The sequence below is a fragment of the Wasmannia auropunctata genome, unplaced genomic scaffold (assembly GCF_000956235.1).
Source record: "Wasmannia auropunctata unplaced genomic scaffold, wasmannia.A_1.0 LD336111.1, whole genome shotgun sequence".
NCBI lineage: Eukaryota > Metazoa > Arthropoda > Insecta > Hymenoptera > Formicidae > Wasmannia > Wasmannia auropunctata.
In genome coordinates, this window is record NW_012026779.1 from 3,357,723 (window position 1) to 3,374,103 (window position 16,381).

Genomic DNA, 16,381 nt, shown 5'->3' on the forward strand with positions numbered 1-16,381 from the left:
ATCAAACTAGGTCGACCGGAAATAAAAGAAGAGGAAGAGAAAAAAGAGAAAGAGAAGGAGGAAGAGGAGGAAGAAGAAGAGGAAGAAGAGGAAGAGGAGGTGATGGAAGAGGAACATAATAAAATGCCAAAATGGAAACGTAAATAAATTATTAATTTGAATATTTTTTTTATTTCAATAATTAATATAGTATTATTTTTTGTTAAATATATAAGAGAAATTTGTATATATATTATAATTCTATAAAATACTTTCTTCCCATCATTATTAGATTTTAAGCATTATCATTTCCCAGTTATAAATAATTTAAATTTTACATGTGAGAAATAATTAAAATGAGCATGGAGGATCTTTGTTTTTTTTTTAAATTAGAGTAATATCCTTCTTAATTGAATTCACTAAAAAAATTTAAAATATATAGAAAATTAAAAATTTTTTAAATATATGTAATAAATACAATAGCCTTCCATTTTTGCGAAATTATTAATTTTCATAAACAGGTGTTAAAGAGTTAAAAGGCTCACATATGGAACTTCAAGCGAGAAGATCCATTCAACAGACAGAGAGGGAGATTAAGCATGTGGATAGTAGACAACCTAAAAGAGAAGAAAAAGTTTATAACTTCAGTAAGAATACATCAAACATAGATGATATAATCACGTACAAAGAAAACAATTCTACAGAATCCCAGGTTGGCAAAGAATTTTACGATTAGAGTATATATGTTCCTGTAAAATAACTTTTGGAAACATATCTGTTCTTTTCTTCTTCGAGCTAAAACATTACTATTTCCTCGACGTTTATGTTTGTATCATAAATATGAGATGTATAATTCGCAGTTTTTAAATATTACAATATGATAATCGCATCAATATCATATATATAGAAAAATTATAATCTTTATTCTCTCTCTCTCTCTCTCTCTCTCTCTCTCTCTCTCTCTCTCTCTCTAATTTATTTTTAATTCAATTATTTTCACTTTTGTTTATTATAGATAAAATTTCGATTTAAAATGCCATAACTTTATACAATTGATAATATATCATATAAATTGTTTTTATTAATATTGAGACATTAAACTTCTATAAGGCTGACTCATATAGCATATACATCCATGTTGAATTAATTGAAGAAACAGAGCATAGAGATTGTTTTATAAAATATATCATAAAATTTATTTAAAAACACACTGACAATAAAGATAATAAAAAAAAAACATCGTGACGATATACATAACAAAGCATAATAATTAATATATTTCTATCTTGTGAAAAGACATAGATGTATCAAGTAATAATAACTGTTTTTTTTTTTTTATAAAATGATTTATTCGAAACATTCACACAAGAAAACAATATAGTTTTGATACATAGATAAGATTATTTTATTTAATTTTGAAATATTTTTATTTTTATTTGCTAAAGAAGTCACATTCTTTGCATAAACTTAAAGAAGACCATTTCCTATCTTTACGTTTTATAATTAATATATACATTCTCTTTTCGTTTTTAAAGTGTGTGTTATTTAAAAAATTATAAACCATTACATGCGATACGCATGAGATGGTTTCGATAATCGATAAAATATTTTATATGTTATGCTATGCTTATGTTATGCTAGAACTGCATAGGTATAATGCGTGCCGTTTCAATTGTTTTGTCACTCGAAACAAAATATATATTCTACGGTGTAAAAATAATTTTGAGATAATAAAGCAAAATTTAACTTAGGATTTTTTGGAAATATAGGCAAACTACTAATTGTGGATCGAGATGAATCAGTCGTTGAAATATTAATCTTTACATTTTGGGTGTAACTTCACATCAATGTATACCTACGAACGTGATGTATCATAAGATAATAAATGTGAGATCTAAAAAATAATGTTTAAAAAATAGCATCTTGTGGAAAAGATGGACATGGAAATTCGTGCAACCGCGGCGTATCATGATTCAATATTTATGCTTATGTCTGTGTTTACGTGGAGAAGGGGAAGGCGGACTACAAGCTCTATGTTTAGAGGAAGTACGTGGAGGCGGCGGAGGCGATAAAGAGGGTGATCTACGCCTTTTCCTATCACGCTCATTAGCGGGCGATCTGCGTGATCCTCTGCCTGAAGAAAAGGAAGGCGATGGCGTACGTCGAATACGGGGAGGGGACGGGGTAACTGGTACGCGTTTTTTATACGGAGATCTTGATCTGCGTTTGCAGCGCGGCGATCTACTGCGTGATCTAAAAATATATTACGAGTATAAATAAATGACAAAGCGCAATTATTCCACAAATGTAATGCATTGAAAAAAATTGCTTTCACAGTGCTTTCTAAGTTCCATGTAGGCTATATAAGAATATCAGTTAAAAATTGCGTCAGAGGGGATATCTCTAGATTGAATATTGATTTCGAAATTGCGTCAGACACTACAATAAATTCTGTACAACAAAGACATATTGAGATACGAACGAAAAATATAAAAATCTGGAACAAAATCTTTACCTATATCTTGTAATTTTTGCTGATGGACTTGACGATCGTCTTCGATCTCTGTAGCTGTGACTAGGAGATTCCGGTGTCGTACTTCGGCTTCGTTTCTTCTCTCTTCGTTTCTCATCATCTCGTTCTTCGCTTTTTACGTCCTTCATTTCTCTTTCGCTCTATAGAAATTTTTACGTACACATGCGTATATGTAGTATACTTGTTATATCGGAAGAGAGAGAGGAGTAAAAGAAATATATTTTCTACCTTTCTTATAAGTTTTTTCCTATAATGTTCTACTTGTGCCTGTATCGTCATACCAGACTTTAATGTCCTTCTACCACTTTCCAATTCATCTTGATACTGCATGATTTTTACCTCAATCTCACGTAATCTGTTTCGCCTTTCTTCATTGTAATCTCTACCACTGCGTTAAAGTATTTTTACAAATGTATTTTAGCCTATTATACGTATTATAAAAAGATACAACATCAACAATTATCACACAAAACACATTCTACCTGGAATCCATACTAGTATCTTGAGAATTAGAATCTTCATTTTGACCTAATTCTTCCCATTTACTGGTAGTCATTGCCTGTGCCTCGACCTGATGAAAAAATTGCGTGTAAATATGAGAATAAGAAGATATCGTCAATTACTGAATTTACTGAGACGAAAACATTTTGAAACCTGATCAGGATCGACAGTTTCCCATCGCGAAGGAACGAATCCAGCCGGCATTGTCGATTTTTTTTCATCATCCTTGGTTCGCGCATTTACGCTGTCGTCGTCATCCATCGGGACGCCATCGATATCTTCATCCACTACGGCAATTATATACATATACTTAGACACACACGTATACACATATATACATACATGCACGCATGCATGCGTGCGTGCGTGCGTGCGTGCGTGCGTGCATGCATGTATGTATGTATGACTGTGTATAAGATTGTTAATTATTAATATATGCAACTATATTAATGTGTTTATTTCAGAAACGCATATGTACTGGGCACTCCGTCAATATCGTCGTAATTTGAAGTTGTTTGAGATGTGAGACCATGTTTCATGGCACCTTTCAACAAGGTTGCACCATCAAGTGGTACTCCATCCAAATCTTCAGCACCATCGCCATCAACATCGGACAATGGCGCACCGTCGATATCTTCATCATTTTCAGGTTCGGGTTCATCCATCTCAAAAAGAAATTACGAGTATATTATATCACATAAAGTCTAATCCACAGAATACTATTACTACAAAATAAAAATTTACCAAAACAAGTCCCAGAAAAGTATTCTGTAACTTAACTAGAAAATCTCTTGGATACACTGCCCAGTCTTCCCATGCTCTGAACATTCGCATAACGCGAACTTTGAATCCTTCTGCCTTTAATCTACTGTCAAACTGCTTATACGCTTGGTGAACTTCACTAAAAATATCCAAAAGACGTGTTTCAAATCTGTAATAAAATAAATAAATATAAAATCGACATTATATGAATTTTGCCTCAATGCGCACTTTTTTCTTTTAAATGAAAGAAAAAAAAAAAAAAAAAAAAAGAGAAACGAAGAGAAAACATGTGTAAATACACATATATCAACACTCGCACGCACGCACGCATCCGCTTGCGCACATGTATGGATATGTGTATACATATAACTTACGCTTTCCTGTAAATAGTAGCATTAGTCACTTTGACTCCGCAGTTATGTAATATGTCAGATATTAAATACAGTCTTGCAATTTTTTTATTTACAGGAGTTTGTAGTATTGACAATGACTCTGAAATACAATCACAAATCTCTTCTGCTGCTTCTGCATGCTCTATACAAAACACCATTGCTTCTGCAACTTTTATTCTTTCAGGTGATATGTTTCGCAATAAATCTTCTAAGCGATCCCGTTGACTAGAAAGAAGAAACAGAACATTTTTAAAGATTTATTAACATACACATTTTTCACAAAGTACTAAAACTTGATCATAGATAATGTAAGTCAATTTGAGATATCCTCATCTCGATGAATAATTTCTTACTATTCTTTGCTGTTACCTGTTTGAGAGACTTCCTCTCCTGGGTTCTTGTCTTTCTTCCATTTCTATTAATTCGTCTGGCATACCTTGAGTCCAAGGATTAATTGGTGGTGGTCTCCATACACTTCCGCTTTTAAACATTCTAAAATCTTCCGTGCGCCATTCTTTCTGCATATCTCCTTGTAGAATCGAATATAATTTCCAGCGGTAATAAGTATGTGCAGGAGAATAATTTTCAAATAAAAATCTAAATATTAAAAATATTTCTGTTAATTTAACTAGATATAGGTGTAAAAGTATACATACATATATAATAAGATATATACCTGAACATTGGATTATTCAATTCTCTGTTCATAATCATTGCTTCAAACATTGGCCCTTCTCGAATTACAAATTCCACCATTCTATGTATTAACATGACTAAATTCCTATAACGCACGACTCGATTAAGTATGCATTTGTATTTTGTGTCAATGCCCATTGACACAAAATATTTCATTCAACAGAAGCATAAATATTCTTCATAGTTATATACTTACAGATCTGTCATTATAATATTAAAATTAACGAATACCTTTCTGTTGGTATAACCACTTTGACAACAGCATTCTGCAAAACCTTATAGTCCAAATCATAGTGCAACAATGATAGATGACAGGTTGTCCCAATCCAAAAGGTACCCAACGATATCCCAAAAATGGTCACCATTAAATTACCACAACGTAATTTGCAATATAATTACAATTATCAGAGACGGAGATTTTTGATTTTTCTGGGTGTGGAATTTCTCATCCAAACGAAAGTCTGGACTGTTTTTTGTCAAATCACTTACAATTTTTTTGTTTTTGACAAATTTATCAAAAATTAAAATATTTTTTTTAATACTCCGAATTTTTTGTGAGTTTCACACCCACGGATGTGAAAAGCTCCATATCCTCCATAAGGAAGTCTCCGACTCTCAGAATTGTTTTACATGATGATTAATAAGATTATTCACATATGTTATAAATTAAAAATATTCTTTTTTTTACTTCAATCAGTAACATCGTTAGAAATATATAACATGCTTGCATCTTGCAAACAACTTACCATTATATTTTAATTTTAAAGAAAATATGATCGTTTGTTTGTGTGTGTGTGTGTGTGCGTGTCTGTGAGAGAACTGATTTATCTAATTCATAATAAATATCTAATTCAAGCTATTAAACGTTGAATGGTTTATAGAGGTACAGTTTTACCTTTTCAAAGTTTTCCTTTTCTTGCGGGTCCGCGCTCTGGAGGTTGCGGATACGTGGTATCTGAGATTATGTTTCAAAACTGATTAAACCATTCCATAACGTCAAATTAACAAAAGAGTTACTTGTACTCTTTTGTACAAATGTATTATCATGTTCTTTCCGCGATCATCTCATTTCATGCTTTTGCGATTGTTATAAAATTTATTTATTAAATATATATCCTATACTATACTATGCGATATAATAATATACTATCAAGTTAAATAAAATTAATTCAACCTAAAAATGCTGCATTAATGATTAAACGAAAAATATAAATATTTTTGTCAAGTTTTATTCAACATGTGTATCACGTTCATGAAACCCTAAATGCTAGCTACTTCTAGCAAAAAATACCTTTTTATAATTTTAAGACAACGATTAACACATGTAAAAAACTATGTATATATATTATATATACACAAATAATTAATAAATATTCAGAACGTGATTATTCACAAGGGTAATATTAAGTAAAAAGAAAACAAAATTGTTTAGATATGTAGTTGAACAGTTTATTAATTGCGTACTTCAAATAGTTTATTTCATGTACCTTGTGTCTGTCGCGTCGATGTGGCTGAGCATTAAATGGAAGACCAGATGGAGGTGGTGGCTGCGTAATCTCCATTAAAGCAGGTGGAATATAAATAGGATAAGGTGGAATTGGTACGCTTTTGCCCCAGCCTAACTTCATCTCATATTGCATTATGTCACGACCTACCACATCATATTAAAAAAATACGTTAATATTATTATTTTCATTGCATAAACAGATTGCAAACTAAAGTTACAAATATAATAAACATATTAAAAACACTGTACACATAAATTAAATGAACAAAATACATAAATTTATATATATATATATATATATATATATATATATATATAAAAACAAAAATTATTTCATCTTTGTTCAATCTCTCATGTTCATTTATATGTATAAAATACAACAAAAAAAAAAAAAAACGTAATAGAACTAGTAATTTCCTATAGTTTTTCTTTATGTTGAATCCAAATCCGGTTGTAGAATTGCTCTTTTACGTCATAATTTTGAAAAGTTTGCAGGTAAAAATATTTCACAAAAAATTCCTTTTAAGAGTTAAAAGTCCTAACAACATACTTAATTTTGATTGCGAGAACACTTCTCTAGCACATTGCATTTCGAAGTTATAATATGACAAAATATGTAAAACAACCTTTTGAAATTTTACCTGCAAATTTCTCAAAATTATAACGTTGATAGAGCAAATCTACAATTCTACAAATACCGAATTCGGATTCAGCGTCCAAAAAACTAAGGGAAATGACTTTTTTTGATATGGTGTTAGTTTGAAGAAAATATTTTTGTTAAACAGTATAATGTATATATAATACATCTAAAAATACTATTGATAAATTCTCACCATTAAGATTTTTCAGTGCACGCTCTCCGTCCTTACGACTCATGAATGCAACAAAACCACAATTTCTTTGTCTGGCTTTCTCTTCATCACTACGCGGCCACATTATTTTTATACTAGCTAACGGACCATATTTACCGAATATCTCCATTAATTGCTGTTCGGTGATCTATAAAGATAAAAGAAGATCAATGTTGCATCAATTGTGCATTGCAATGGTATAGGTATATATAAAATAGCAATAACGTTATACAAATTGATATTAGTGTGGTAAAATAATAGTTTACCTTTGGATTTAAATTTCCTAGGTACAAGTTTGTGGTATTTGGATCACCATTGTCAAATGAACCATCTGTAAAACAAAAAGCTTTCAACATATCTTGTAATTATAAGATAAATAAAGGTGATAAGAGGAAAAAGATACAGGAAGGACAATGGTTACCCTCGTATATCAGGGCTAAGAGACGGGGATCATCAATGAAGTTATGCAGATTAGCCTTTCGCGGATCCGGAAATGAGGATCTACTACCTACTAAAGTTATAAGTATGCTACAGATTTAAATACTATTGTGATAAAAATATACCGTCATATCTTTTTACAAAATCAACAATAATTAGACAACAGTGATTATATGTTTAATAATTGACTATATGAATATATATCAAGTCATAAAATAATTTGATTGATATATTATATGAAAAATGTCATACACAACTACAAACACACATATATGTATGTATACCTTCCACACATTTTAAAGCAGCCAACATTGGATCTTCAGATTGTGCAGATATTACAGTTTTTACCACACCCTTATATTTGTGTCTCTCTTCACGTTCCTCTTGTATCATCTTCAGTTCCTCTTTGAATAATTCAAGGTTGCTCTTCTTTTTTTCACCTTCTTTCTTCTTTTTACCTAGCCTATCTAATTTTCGTTCATTTGTTCCAAGTAATCTTGCATATTCTTGAGCTTGTTCAGCCGATGATCTGTTATCAACTAGTTCCGAGATTTTTGACTGTGGCTTATAAAGCTTTCCTTTTTCTCTTGTGTCCTCCTCTATGAAAGAAATAGAATTAATTTGTAAAAAGAGAGTATACTTTAAACGCATATAAATTCTATACTTACGTCTTTTTCCTGCATCATAAGTTCCTGCCTTGACCCAAACCTTACTAGTCGTTTTACTGGGCGTCTCTTGAAACGTCGCTACAAATTCTTCAAATGCCTACACGTAACACACGTAATTATTTATATATATAAAATATATATATAAAATATCCGACAAATGAAGAAAAGAATGGTTATATAACGTATAACCGCGCAGCACTATTTACCTGCGCTGCAGCTTGCTCCTGTTCCTTTTTACGTTGCTCTTCCAATTCTTTTTTACTCAATGGCCGTTTACCCATTGTACCAATGGAAAAAGCCTTAAGCTTTTGCTCCGCAATTTGCTGTAAATACAAAGTTACAAAGAATTTAAGAATACGCAAAAATAAATATACGTATAAATAATAAAAACGTTCCAACGTATCAAGCAATACCTTCATCATAGCCTTATCCGCCATTTGTAAAGAAATGGTCTAACCTAAAAAAAAAGAAAAAAGGAAATTACATAAATTGTCGACACAAATTAAATCATGAGAAGGATAAACAATTTACAAAGATAGAAACGAGTAATACGTACGAATAAAACGTTATAAATATCCGTTAAAAAATTTCGAATCCATTCAACGAAAAATGTGTGTACAATGTTAAACGATAGCGTAAACAGTAATAAAATTCGAAATGGAGAAAATAATTGGATGGAATAGTACGTATGTTGTTGCGGCTGGATGAGATTACGATAGCAGTCGATTTGTAAAATTCTATCACGATATCAGACAATTGTCTGAAAAACGTGCACTTCACACACGGAAAAATAATATAACATTATCAGCGATTGAGCAAGCAATTCCAATGTCCCTTTTTCTCGAGAGGAGGGAGGAGGAATTTCAAAGCGACACCTGGCGAATTGGCGATGACACACAACACCAACCCAGTTCAGCCTTTGAGTATATAATACATGGAGGTGGAATGTGCCTTTGTTCTTTGGCTGCGTTTGGCTGGTTTGGCGCTTGCTAGAATCCCTTTAGGGGATTACTCTCTAGAGGAGAATTATGGAGAATTCATTTTTCAGCCAACCGCAGCTGATCGCGACACGCGACGCGACGTCACATGTGCGTCTATTCATTTAATTCGTGCTTGTCAAGTAGCCTCGAAATTGTGTGAAATTGTTGGTGGTTGGCTTGGCGCATCGGCTGATCATACACGAACGACAACGAAAAATGCATGTTCGATGTTAAGGGATGATGATGATGGTGATGATGAATTGACTCGCGTGCAAACGTCGATGCTTCCAAATGAGGTTAATAACGGCTCGATAGATCTACGCCGATGGATATTCAAGTTATTAGGTATATCGAATAATACAACGCTCTTAACATTATTGTTGTTACTCCTCGAAGGTCCTCTCGTAGACGAGACATTCATCTGACGTGAAAAAGACGCGTCGTGCAACGTCGCACTAACTGACCATCCCACACGATCCAGAGAGAGAGAGAATGTACTGCCTACAGTGGCTGATCCCGGTGCTGTTGATACCGAAACCCGTGAATCCGGCGCTGCTGCAAACTCACGTCATGTTCATGGCACTTTATTTGATCGGGTTCTTCCTGGAGCGCAAGCCCTGCACTATCTGCAGTCTCGTGTTCCTCGCTGCTGTCTTCCTCATCTGCTACAGTGGAATAGGCAATTGTTTACTCTGGAGCACAAATTGTGACACAGTAAGATGCGATAACGGCTAAAATCGCACCAACTGTGTTTAATTCAATAACATTTAGAGAATTATCCCCTTGTCGATTTTTTCCATTGTGCATCCATATGTGTGCGCGCATGAGTGAGTTTTGCCATTCTTCCCTCCTCTCCTCTCCTCTCCTCTCCTCTCCTCTCCACTCTGCTACGGCATAATACACGAAAATGATTTTTCAATCCACTAGCATCTGAACAGTCCACAGTACGAAAACGATAGATTCAGTACAAGTAACTCTTCAAGATTTATCAAGATTAGCTTTTCAGCTATTAAAAATTTCAGTCAATTCACGATGTAATGTTCTATTTGCATGCTGAATTTATGTAGGATCTCAAATCATAAGATTCAAGAAACAAAAATGTAATACGATGTATTATTTGATGAAATTCATACCTAGTTTCTCGTGTTTGTTGTCACAATCGTTAATTGGAGCCACTTCTACATTTCCAAATTGTAGAAACGTAATGCAATTTTCATTTATTATTATATGAAAAATGCACTTGTTACAACAGAATAAAATAGAAGCTTATTACAGGCAATGGGCAATATTCTTTCTATACTTATCCATAGTTTCTAGAGTTCTCTTTTTTGTATACGATTCTAAATGATTATCTTTCCCCCATGTAAAACTTATCAAAATTTTTCCTTACGCTATACGCATTAAAGTATAATTTTGCAGAGTTGCAACCTACGTATTCTGTTCTAAAATTGTTTGCTTCAAACAATGCGTGAAATGATTATTCGATTGATGTCAAATGCAAAAAATATAAAGATGATTTTATTAAACACTTTAAGCACTCGAGCGTTGAACAAGATCCTACGTATTCACACACAACATATACAATGCGTTTACATTGAAGTGATGCACACGACGTACGAAAATCAGAGCATCTTAAAGTTTAACATGTTACTGGTTAGTCAAACCTGAAAATGTAGCAAATTGTTTATCTACATAAAAGTAAATGGAAAATGTCGCACGCGCGGTTGCCTTATGCCAGGCGCAACATAACAGAAATAACGTAGCGTAAATATAAAACTTTAACCAAATGAATGTTACGTAAACTAATATTTCTCAAATCTGATCTAGCTGAAAAATATGACGGGTGAGGCTGAAATTCAATATGAAACGTATTTTTCGTGTATCGCTAATTTTATGTTGTCAGAAATGTTAATTGTGTATTTATTTTTTAATTTGTATGCCTCATAAAAAGAGATTTAAGCGAGATTTAAGAGATTACAAATTCTGTGCTTTAATTTATAATTGTAAATTTACTTGCGATCTTATAAATAGTAATGTAATTATAATATATATAATTAAGCGTAAGTAGAGAGAGGAGAGGAGATGAGAGAGAGAGAGAGTGAGTTACCAATGTAAATATCGATAGTCGTGTGGTAACCAATAATTATCCATATAATAGTTCATGAATATATCTGAAAATTTTTTATATCTAATGTCTCTCTTTGAAAAGTGAAGGTCAATTATCTTCCTGCATATATCATGTAAGCTTATATTATAATGCTTTGGCAAAGTTGCAAATTATACCAATCTTAGAAATATTTATTTAGATTTGAGCTTGACTAGAACTTTGCAACAATAAAAATTGTTCTATATTCCTTGGTATATAAGCACAAATAAAGAATCTGTGATGACTTCGATTGAAAAGTCCCGATTAGACACGATAGATTTATCCGTTCATTAAAACGGATTAGCATTAAAAATTATGCTGTAACTTTCCTACAATACTACTTTCTGTAATCATCGCTTCCATGTAAAATATAAACTGAGAAACTTTACAGATATACAAGAGTTGTGAGAGAAAGTTTATAAATATATTGTCAGTAATAAAGAAACCTCCTAATCAATCAAATTTCTTTCTTTTTTTTGGGTGCATATTTTACATAAAAAATAGAAGTATCATTCATATTATATGTCAAAATAAAAAAATACCAACACATCTGTTTTGTTTCTTAGAGCACAATTTATTTTATTTAAAAAATTTTATTTTATTGAAGAGCTTTTCCACGACCGAAGCCACCGCGGAACTCGAGATCGCCTGTACCTGCACCAACATCGGCTTTTTTGTCACCGGCACCTGGAGGACCACCCGGTCCCCGTCTATATCCCGCACGATCTTCCGTTGGTCTCGAGCCTTCGCTCCTAGCTGCAGCAGGTCTCGGTCTCGTAGTTTCGGATCTCGGTTGTTTCTTAAGTGTGGAGGGCACAATTTCAGGTGGCAGATGTAAGTATCCACGTAGATATTCAATACCGTCGTTTGTAAGGTACCAATAAAAGTGTCTCCATGCAAATTGTTCCTTTACGTAACCTCTAGATTTTAAAGACTAAAAAAATAAATATATGTACACACAAGCACATACACACAAGTTTTCAGCATATACACTTGTGTGTATGCTGAAACCTTAGTCAACATTAATATATAAACTAACAATAATTCATAAGGGATTGTACGCGATATAAGAATATAGTAAACATTTTTTACCTGCATGGCTTTAATGACTTGAAGATTAGGAATATTTTCAAGTTCCGGATGTTTTGATGCATGATAATCTTTCTTTGCTACCATGACTCCTTCTTTAAAAAGATACTCATAGATAGCCACACGATTCTTTTTTGGCATCAACATTCTGTGAACAACAATAATGAAAATAGTCCAATAAATTTTAGTATAATAAAAATTATAACAAAAAGGTTATTTTTTTTTAAGGTTATGTCTCTCGCAATTACAAAATACAGATATCATACGCAAGTATAAATGTTTTATTATAAAAGTTCCAAAGTTTCAAATGTTTCAGAGTTACATTTCGCGTAGTTACAATTATTAATAAGAATAAACAACGGATTTTTATCGAAAAGAATATGATATGAAAACGTATACAGTTAACTCGCAAGTATTCCACATAATAATATAAAAAAATTGGAAATAATTAATATACTTGATTTGGATAAATTATGAATTTTGATGAACTTTCCACTTTGTTGTAATTTTTGCAAACAAGCAGGATTAAAACGGATATTGTAAAAGGTTCAACCTACTTGATGCTCCTAGCGTGTACCTCTTCTCGGAAAGAGCGATTTACACTTTACACGCGGACAATGTCGATTTACGTTACGTCTCGATATCTCGAATCATTCGAGACGAGCGGAAATAAGGGCGACTCCTTGACGGATAAGCGGAAAACAGAAAAGCAGAAGCCAATCAGAACTCCGCACTGGTAGCAAGAAAAGCAAAGAGCAAAACTATTGACATGTTTAGTAAAACTATTGACTACCAACGCGAGTTTTGATTGGCTTCTGTTTTTCTGTCGAGGTGTAAATTCGCCCTTATAAATATGGACTGCGACGGCAAAATGCGCGACATGATAACTGATAACCAATGGACGTGTCATCTTTTTTTAGGAGCTATAAGCTTATTAGTTATATTTCATGTTCTCCGGGCCTAAAGGAGAACACACATTGCGGTGCGTGTGGGAAGACTAAATGCGGAAAGGCAGAAACCAATCAGAAGCTGCACTTAGTTGCACCAAGTGCTACACGAAACTATACTACATTTGTGGACAAATAGAGGCCTATTTTTTATAGTTGAACTGCTGCACTAGTTCAGCTATAAAAAAACAGACCTTAGGTTGCAACACACTTTTTCTTAGTGTGCGTCGTCTGTTGCGTTACGATTAATTGACCAAAATATCCCATTTTATTGCATCATTTGCCGCGCGACGCATCGATTAGGTTAAGCCCGTATTAGACTAAAGATTGAGATTAAGATTAGAATGGAATTTTACCAATTAAAACAAAGTTCACTAAATTTGAGATTAGTTTTCTTTCTTCTAATTGGTTAAATTCCAATTCAATCTCAATCTTTAGTCTGATACGGGCTTTACTCGACATTCTAGAGATAAAATAATCTTTTTTCGTATGAATCCAATTCCAGGATCGCGCGGCAAATTACGCAATAAAATGGGATGTATTGATTGGTCAATTCGGATAACGCGACGCGTGACGCGCTCAGTGGAAACGCATCCTATAGGTCCATCTACAATGAGAGTAGTAAGTCATAAGCCGTAAGAAATTGACCAATCATATTCGAATATGAGAAGAATAATCGACTGTGATTGGTCAATTTCTTACGGCTTACGACTTACTACTCTCATTGTAGACGGACCTTAAGGGTTTTGAACTAATATTTTTTGAGCTTCAAATTTTTAATTTTTTAATTTTTATTTATCTTTATATATACAATTTGCATTTAATTTACTCCCAGCAGCAGTCGGGAGTATATTTTTTTTAAACAAACTTTTTTATAATATAAGCACGTACGCGTGTTAGTTTTATTTGTAAATTTTTACATTTTTCAAATATTTTTATTGGGTTTTATATAATTTCTTGTATTTTAAGTACAAACAATGTAACTTGTTGTTACAGTTCAATTATAAAGAATACGTAGAGCGAGTTCCGAAAATTCTGATACGTATTATTATATATATTATATGCAGCTCTTTTATTACAAGTAACAAAGTCGAATAAAACTTTGGCAATAATTTTTTTGTCTACTTTGAATAAAGTACCTTTTACATAAAATAAATTTAATATAGTTAATAATTAAAAGATATTTTTAAAAATTATTTAAAGAAATAATTTTTGTTTTAAATCATTATAATATTAAGTATTATATTAAAAAATATATTTGCCACATATACAGCCGAGAAACAATATTGCGGTTAATATGATGTAAAATTGATTTAATTTTTATTTTTTTTTATTCTCCTTGGGTAAGTTATAGTTATCCTGACACAATATATTTTACATACACAATTTGAGTTATATTATCATGAATTTTCTTTGCCTTATTTTTAGAATTTCAGTACAATCTCTATCATTGAAATATTGTATTTCTCTTGTATTTCTTCTATCAATAAATATCAAAATTGCAGAGATTAATTTAAAGGTAATTTGGATTTCAAGCAAAAATTTCTATGGTGATTAAAAATCATTTTAATTATACATTCTTAATTGCATCATTGTCAGTCTCTGTACAATTTAAACTCTCATTAGATTTACATTTTACTATTGTATTCTCATTATGAATTTTTAGAGCACAGGACCTTTTTTTATGTTTTGCTCTTGTATCTGGTTTTATACATACTCTATGACCTTTTAAAATTGGCCATTCCTGTTTCTCCTTTAGATATTTCGCTGCTATCTGAATATTTTCCATTTTAGCTATTGCGCTCCTGCACAAATACATATTGTTTTACATGTATGTATGTATGTATGTGTTGTATACACATGACAAAATGCCCTCACAGACATGTATGTACATAATACTATAGCAAAAATGTTAAAAATTTAGTAAATGGGTAGTAAATAAACATGTGCTTACCTAAAATCTTTATTGTAAGGTTTCAATAAAGTAACACGAGTACATCCAGGAAGAGTACTTCTTATTTCATGTGATTTTATACCGTTTACTATATTTGAGATAAATACCCTGTATAAAGTATACAATCAAATATTAATAATGTTGCGAAATAAAACTTTTAATTCAAGTAGAAACGATTCTTACGTTTGCGTTATTTCAACATCTGGTTTGATTTCGGGTATAAAAATCTTCTTTTTCTTCTTGATTTCTTTTTTAAATGCAAGATTATTCAACGATTGAATAACAATTCGCTTGCCATCGATTGTTTTATCCTTTGCAAGTTTATAGTTGTTAATTTTCTCCTCCACAGTAGGAAAAACGACGTGGCACGATCTACTAGACTGTCGTGGTAATTTCACGTGAAAATCACCCACAAATAAGTGTTCAATATCTCTTTTATCCTTTATTATGTGGGAAAAACGTACTTTCAACGTTCGTTCTCTTCGTTTCTTCAACTGAGATAATTTCCGAAACTTGTGCATAACCTAAAAATTACTACGGTTATTCTCTTATAAAAACGAAGATTAAATACTTGAAAAAATTACAAGCTGAGATAAAATAAACATACGTATATGTAATATATAGCTTTTGGAAAAAAATTAAGTTTACGATTTTTATTTATATAGACAACTGTCCTTCTTATGCATTAAAATTAGACACTTCTTTTTGTTCAAGGAGCGTAAGGCCGCGAGCAGCCGCGAGGTGCGAGAGCACAAGTAGCACAACACATAGAGAGTATACATACGCAGAGAGAAGCATGAGAGCGGCCATCCCGGCGTTTTTCGCAACACCGGTAAAAGTTTTGACCTCCCCGTACACTAGCGCCAATTGCTTCTACTTTTGAGGAGATGGAACTACGTATTACATACTACATAGGCTGCGTTCCATTTAACGCTCGC

At 32.4% G+C, this 16,381-nt stretch overlaps 4 protein-coding genes across 10 annotated transcripts; 1 reads left to right on the top strand and 3 right to left on the bottom strand.

Annotated features, from left to right (window-relative positions):
• Positions 1 to 1,303: 1,303 nt before the first annotated feature.
• Positions 1,304 to 9,212, bottom strand: LOC105449995 (U2 snRNP-associated SURP motif-containing protein). Of its 5 annotated transcripts, none has more exons than XM_011689535.1 (21): positions 9,014 to 9,212; positions 8,741 to 8,784; positions 8,534 to 8,650; positions 8,328 to 8,424; positions 7,944 to 8,258; positions 7,643 to 7,732; positions 7,488 to 7,552; positions 7,204 to 7,369; positions 6,351 to 6,514; positions 5,759 to 5,818; positions 5,095 to 5,138; positions 4,844 to 4,948; positions 4,537 to 4,764; positions 4,150 to 4,392; positions 3,758 to 3,944; positions 3,492 to 3,678; positions 3,167 to 3,300; positions 2,995 to 3,083; positions 2,741 to 2,900; positions 2,495 to 2,652; positions 1,304 to 2,232 (listed from the first exon to the last, which is right to left on the bottom strand). In XM_011689535.1, exons 2-21 carry the CDS (start codon positions 8,762 to 8,764, stop codon positions 1,953 to 1,955), a joined length of 2,913 nt encoding a protein of 970 aa, XP_011687837.1. In that variant the 5' UTR covers positions 8,765 to 8,784; positions 9,014 to 9,212; the 3' UTR covers positions 1,304 to 1,952. The 5 variants fall into 5 exon arrangements, with proteins under 5 accessions (XP_011687837.1, XP_011687855.1, XP_011687829.1 ...); XM_011689553.1 differs by having other exon boundaries at positions 3,558 to 3,678; positions 8,884 to 9,211; XM_011689527.1 differs by having other exon boundaries at positions 8,884 to 9,211.
• Positions 9,213 to 9,230: 18 nt separating this feature from the next.
• Positions 9,231 to 9,803, top strand: LOC105450020. 2 transcript variants are annotated; one of them, XM_011689589.1, is made up of 2 exons: positions 9,231 to 9,652; positions 9,716 to 9,803. In XM_011689589.1, exons 1-2 carry the CDS (start codon positions 9,262 to 9,264, stop codon positions 9,730 to 9,732), a joined length of 408 nt encoding a protein of 135 aa, XP_011687891.1. In that variant the 5' UTR covers positions 9,231 to 9,261; the 3' UTR covers positions 9,733 to 9,803. The 2 variants fall into 2 exon arrangements, with proteins under 2 accessions (XP_011687891.1, XP_011687899.1); XM_011689597.1 differs by having other exon boundaries at positions 9,231 to 9,603; positions 9,704 to 9,803.
• A 2,203-nt stretch (positions 9,804 to 12,006) lies between these two features.
• LOC105450031 (40S ribosomal protein S10-like) lies at positions 12,007 to 13,203 on the bottom strand. Its single transcript, XM_011689609.1, has 3 exons — positions 13,100 to 13,203; positions 12,546 to 12,690; positions 12,007 to 12,387 (listed from the first exon to the last, which is right to left on the bottom strand). Exons 2-3 carry the CDS (start codon positions 12,687 to 12,689, stop codon positions 12,052 to 12,054), a joined length of 480 nt encoding a protein of 159 aa, XP_011687911.1. The 5' UTR covers position 12,690; positions 13,100 to 13,203; the 3' UTR covers positions 12,007 to 12,051.
• A 1,828-nt stretch (positions 13,204 to 15,031) lies between these two features.
• Positions 15,032 to 16,367, bottom strand: LOC105450036. 2 transcript variants are annotated; one of them, XM_011689632.1, is made up of 4 exons: positions 16,228 to 16,367; positions 15,627 to 15,967; positions 15,444 to 15,551; positions 15,032 to 15,294 (listed from the first exon to the last, which is right to left on the bottom strand). In XM_011689632.1, the coding sequence occupies exons 2-4, from the start codon at positions 15,962 to 15,964 to the stop codon at positions 15,060 to 15,062; spliced, it is 681 nt and encodes a 226-aa protein (XP_011687934.1). In that variant the 5' UTR covers positions 15,965 to 15,967; positions 16,228 to 16,367; the 3' UTR covers positions 15,032 to 15,059. The 2 variants fall into 2 exon arrangements, with proteins under 2 accessions (XP_011687934.1, XP_011687924.1); XM_011689622.1 differs by lacking the exon at positions 16,228 to 16,367 and adding an exon at positions 16,051 to 16,213.
• Between the last annotated feature and the right edge of the window lie 14 nt (positions 16,368 to 16,381).

What these genes read in the sequence shown, in the direction of transcription:
- LOC105450031 (XM_011689609.1), bottom strand. Translation starts at nt 12,689, where the DNA reads ATGTTGATGCCAAAAAAGAATCGTGTGGCTATCTATGAGTATCTTTTT. An exon ending in AAGTCATTAAAGCCATGCAG is followed by an intron (nt 12,388 to 12,545) that starts GTAAAAAATGTT and finishes TTATTTTTTTAG; the next exon opens with TCTTTAAAATCTAGAGGTTA.
- LOC105450020 (XM_011689589.1), top strand. Translation starts at nt 9,262, where the DNA reads ATGGAGGTGGAATGTGCCTTTGTTCTTTGGCTGCGTTTGGCTGGTTTG.
- LOC105450036 (XM_011689632.1), bottom strand. Translation starts at nt 15,964, where the DNA reads ATGCACAAGTTTCGGAAATTATCTCAGTTGAAGAAACGAAGAGAACGA. An exon ending in GATGTTGAAATAACGCAAAC is followed by an intron (nt 15,552 to 15,626) that starts GTAAGAATCGTT and finishes TACTTTATACAG; the next exon opens with GGTATTTATCTCAAATATAG. An exon ending in CCTTACAATAAAGATTTTAG is followed by an intron (nt 15,295 to 15,443) that starts GTAAGCACATGT and finishes GTATTTGTGCAG; the next exon opens with GAGCGCAATAGCTAAAATGG.
- LOC105449995 (XM_011689535.1), bottom strand. Translation starts at nt 8,764, where the DNA reads ATGGCGGATAAGGCTATGATGAAG. An exon ending in AGGAGCAAGCTGCAGCGCAG is followed by an intron (nt 8,425 to 8,533) that starts GTAAATAGTGCT and finishes TGTTACGTGTAG; the next exon opens with GCATTTGAAGAATTTGTAGC. An exon ending in GTGGTTATACCAACAGAAAG is followed by an intron (nt 4,949 to 5,094) that starts GTATTCGTTAAT and finishes CGTGCGTTATAG; the next exon opens with GAATTTAGTCATGTTAATAC.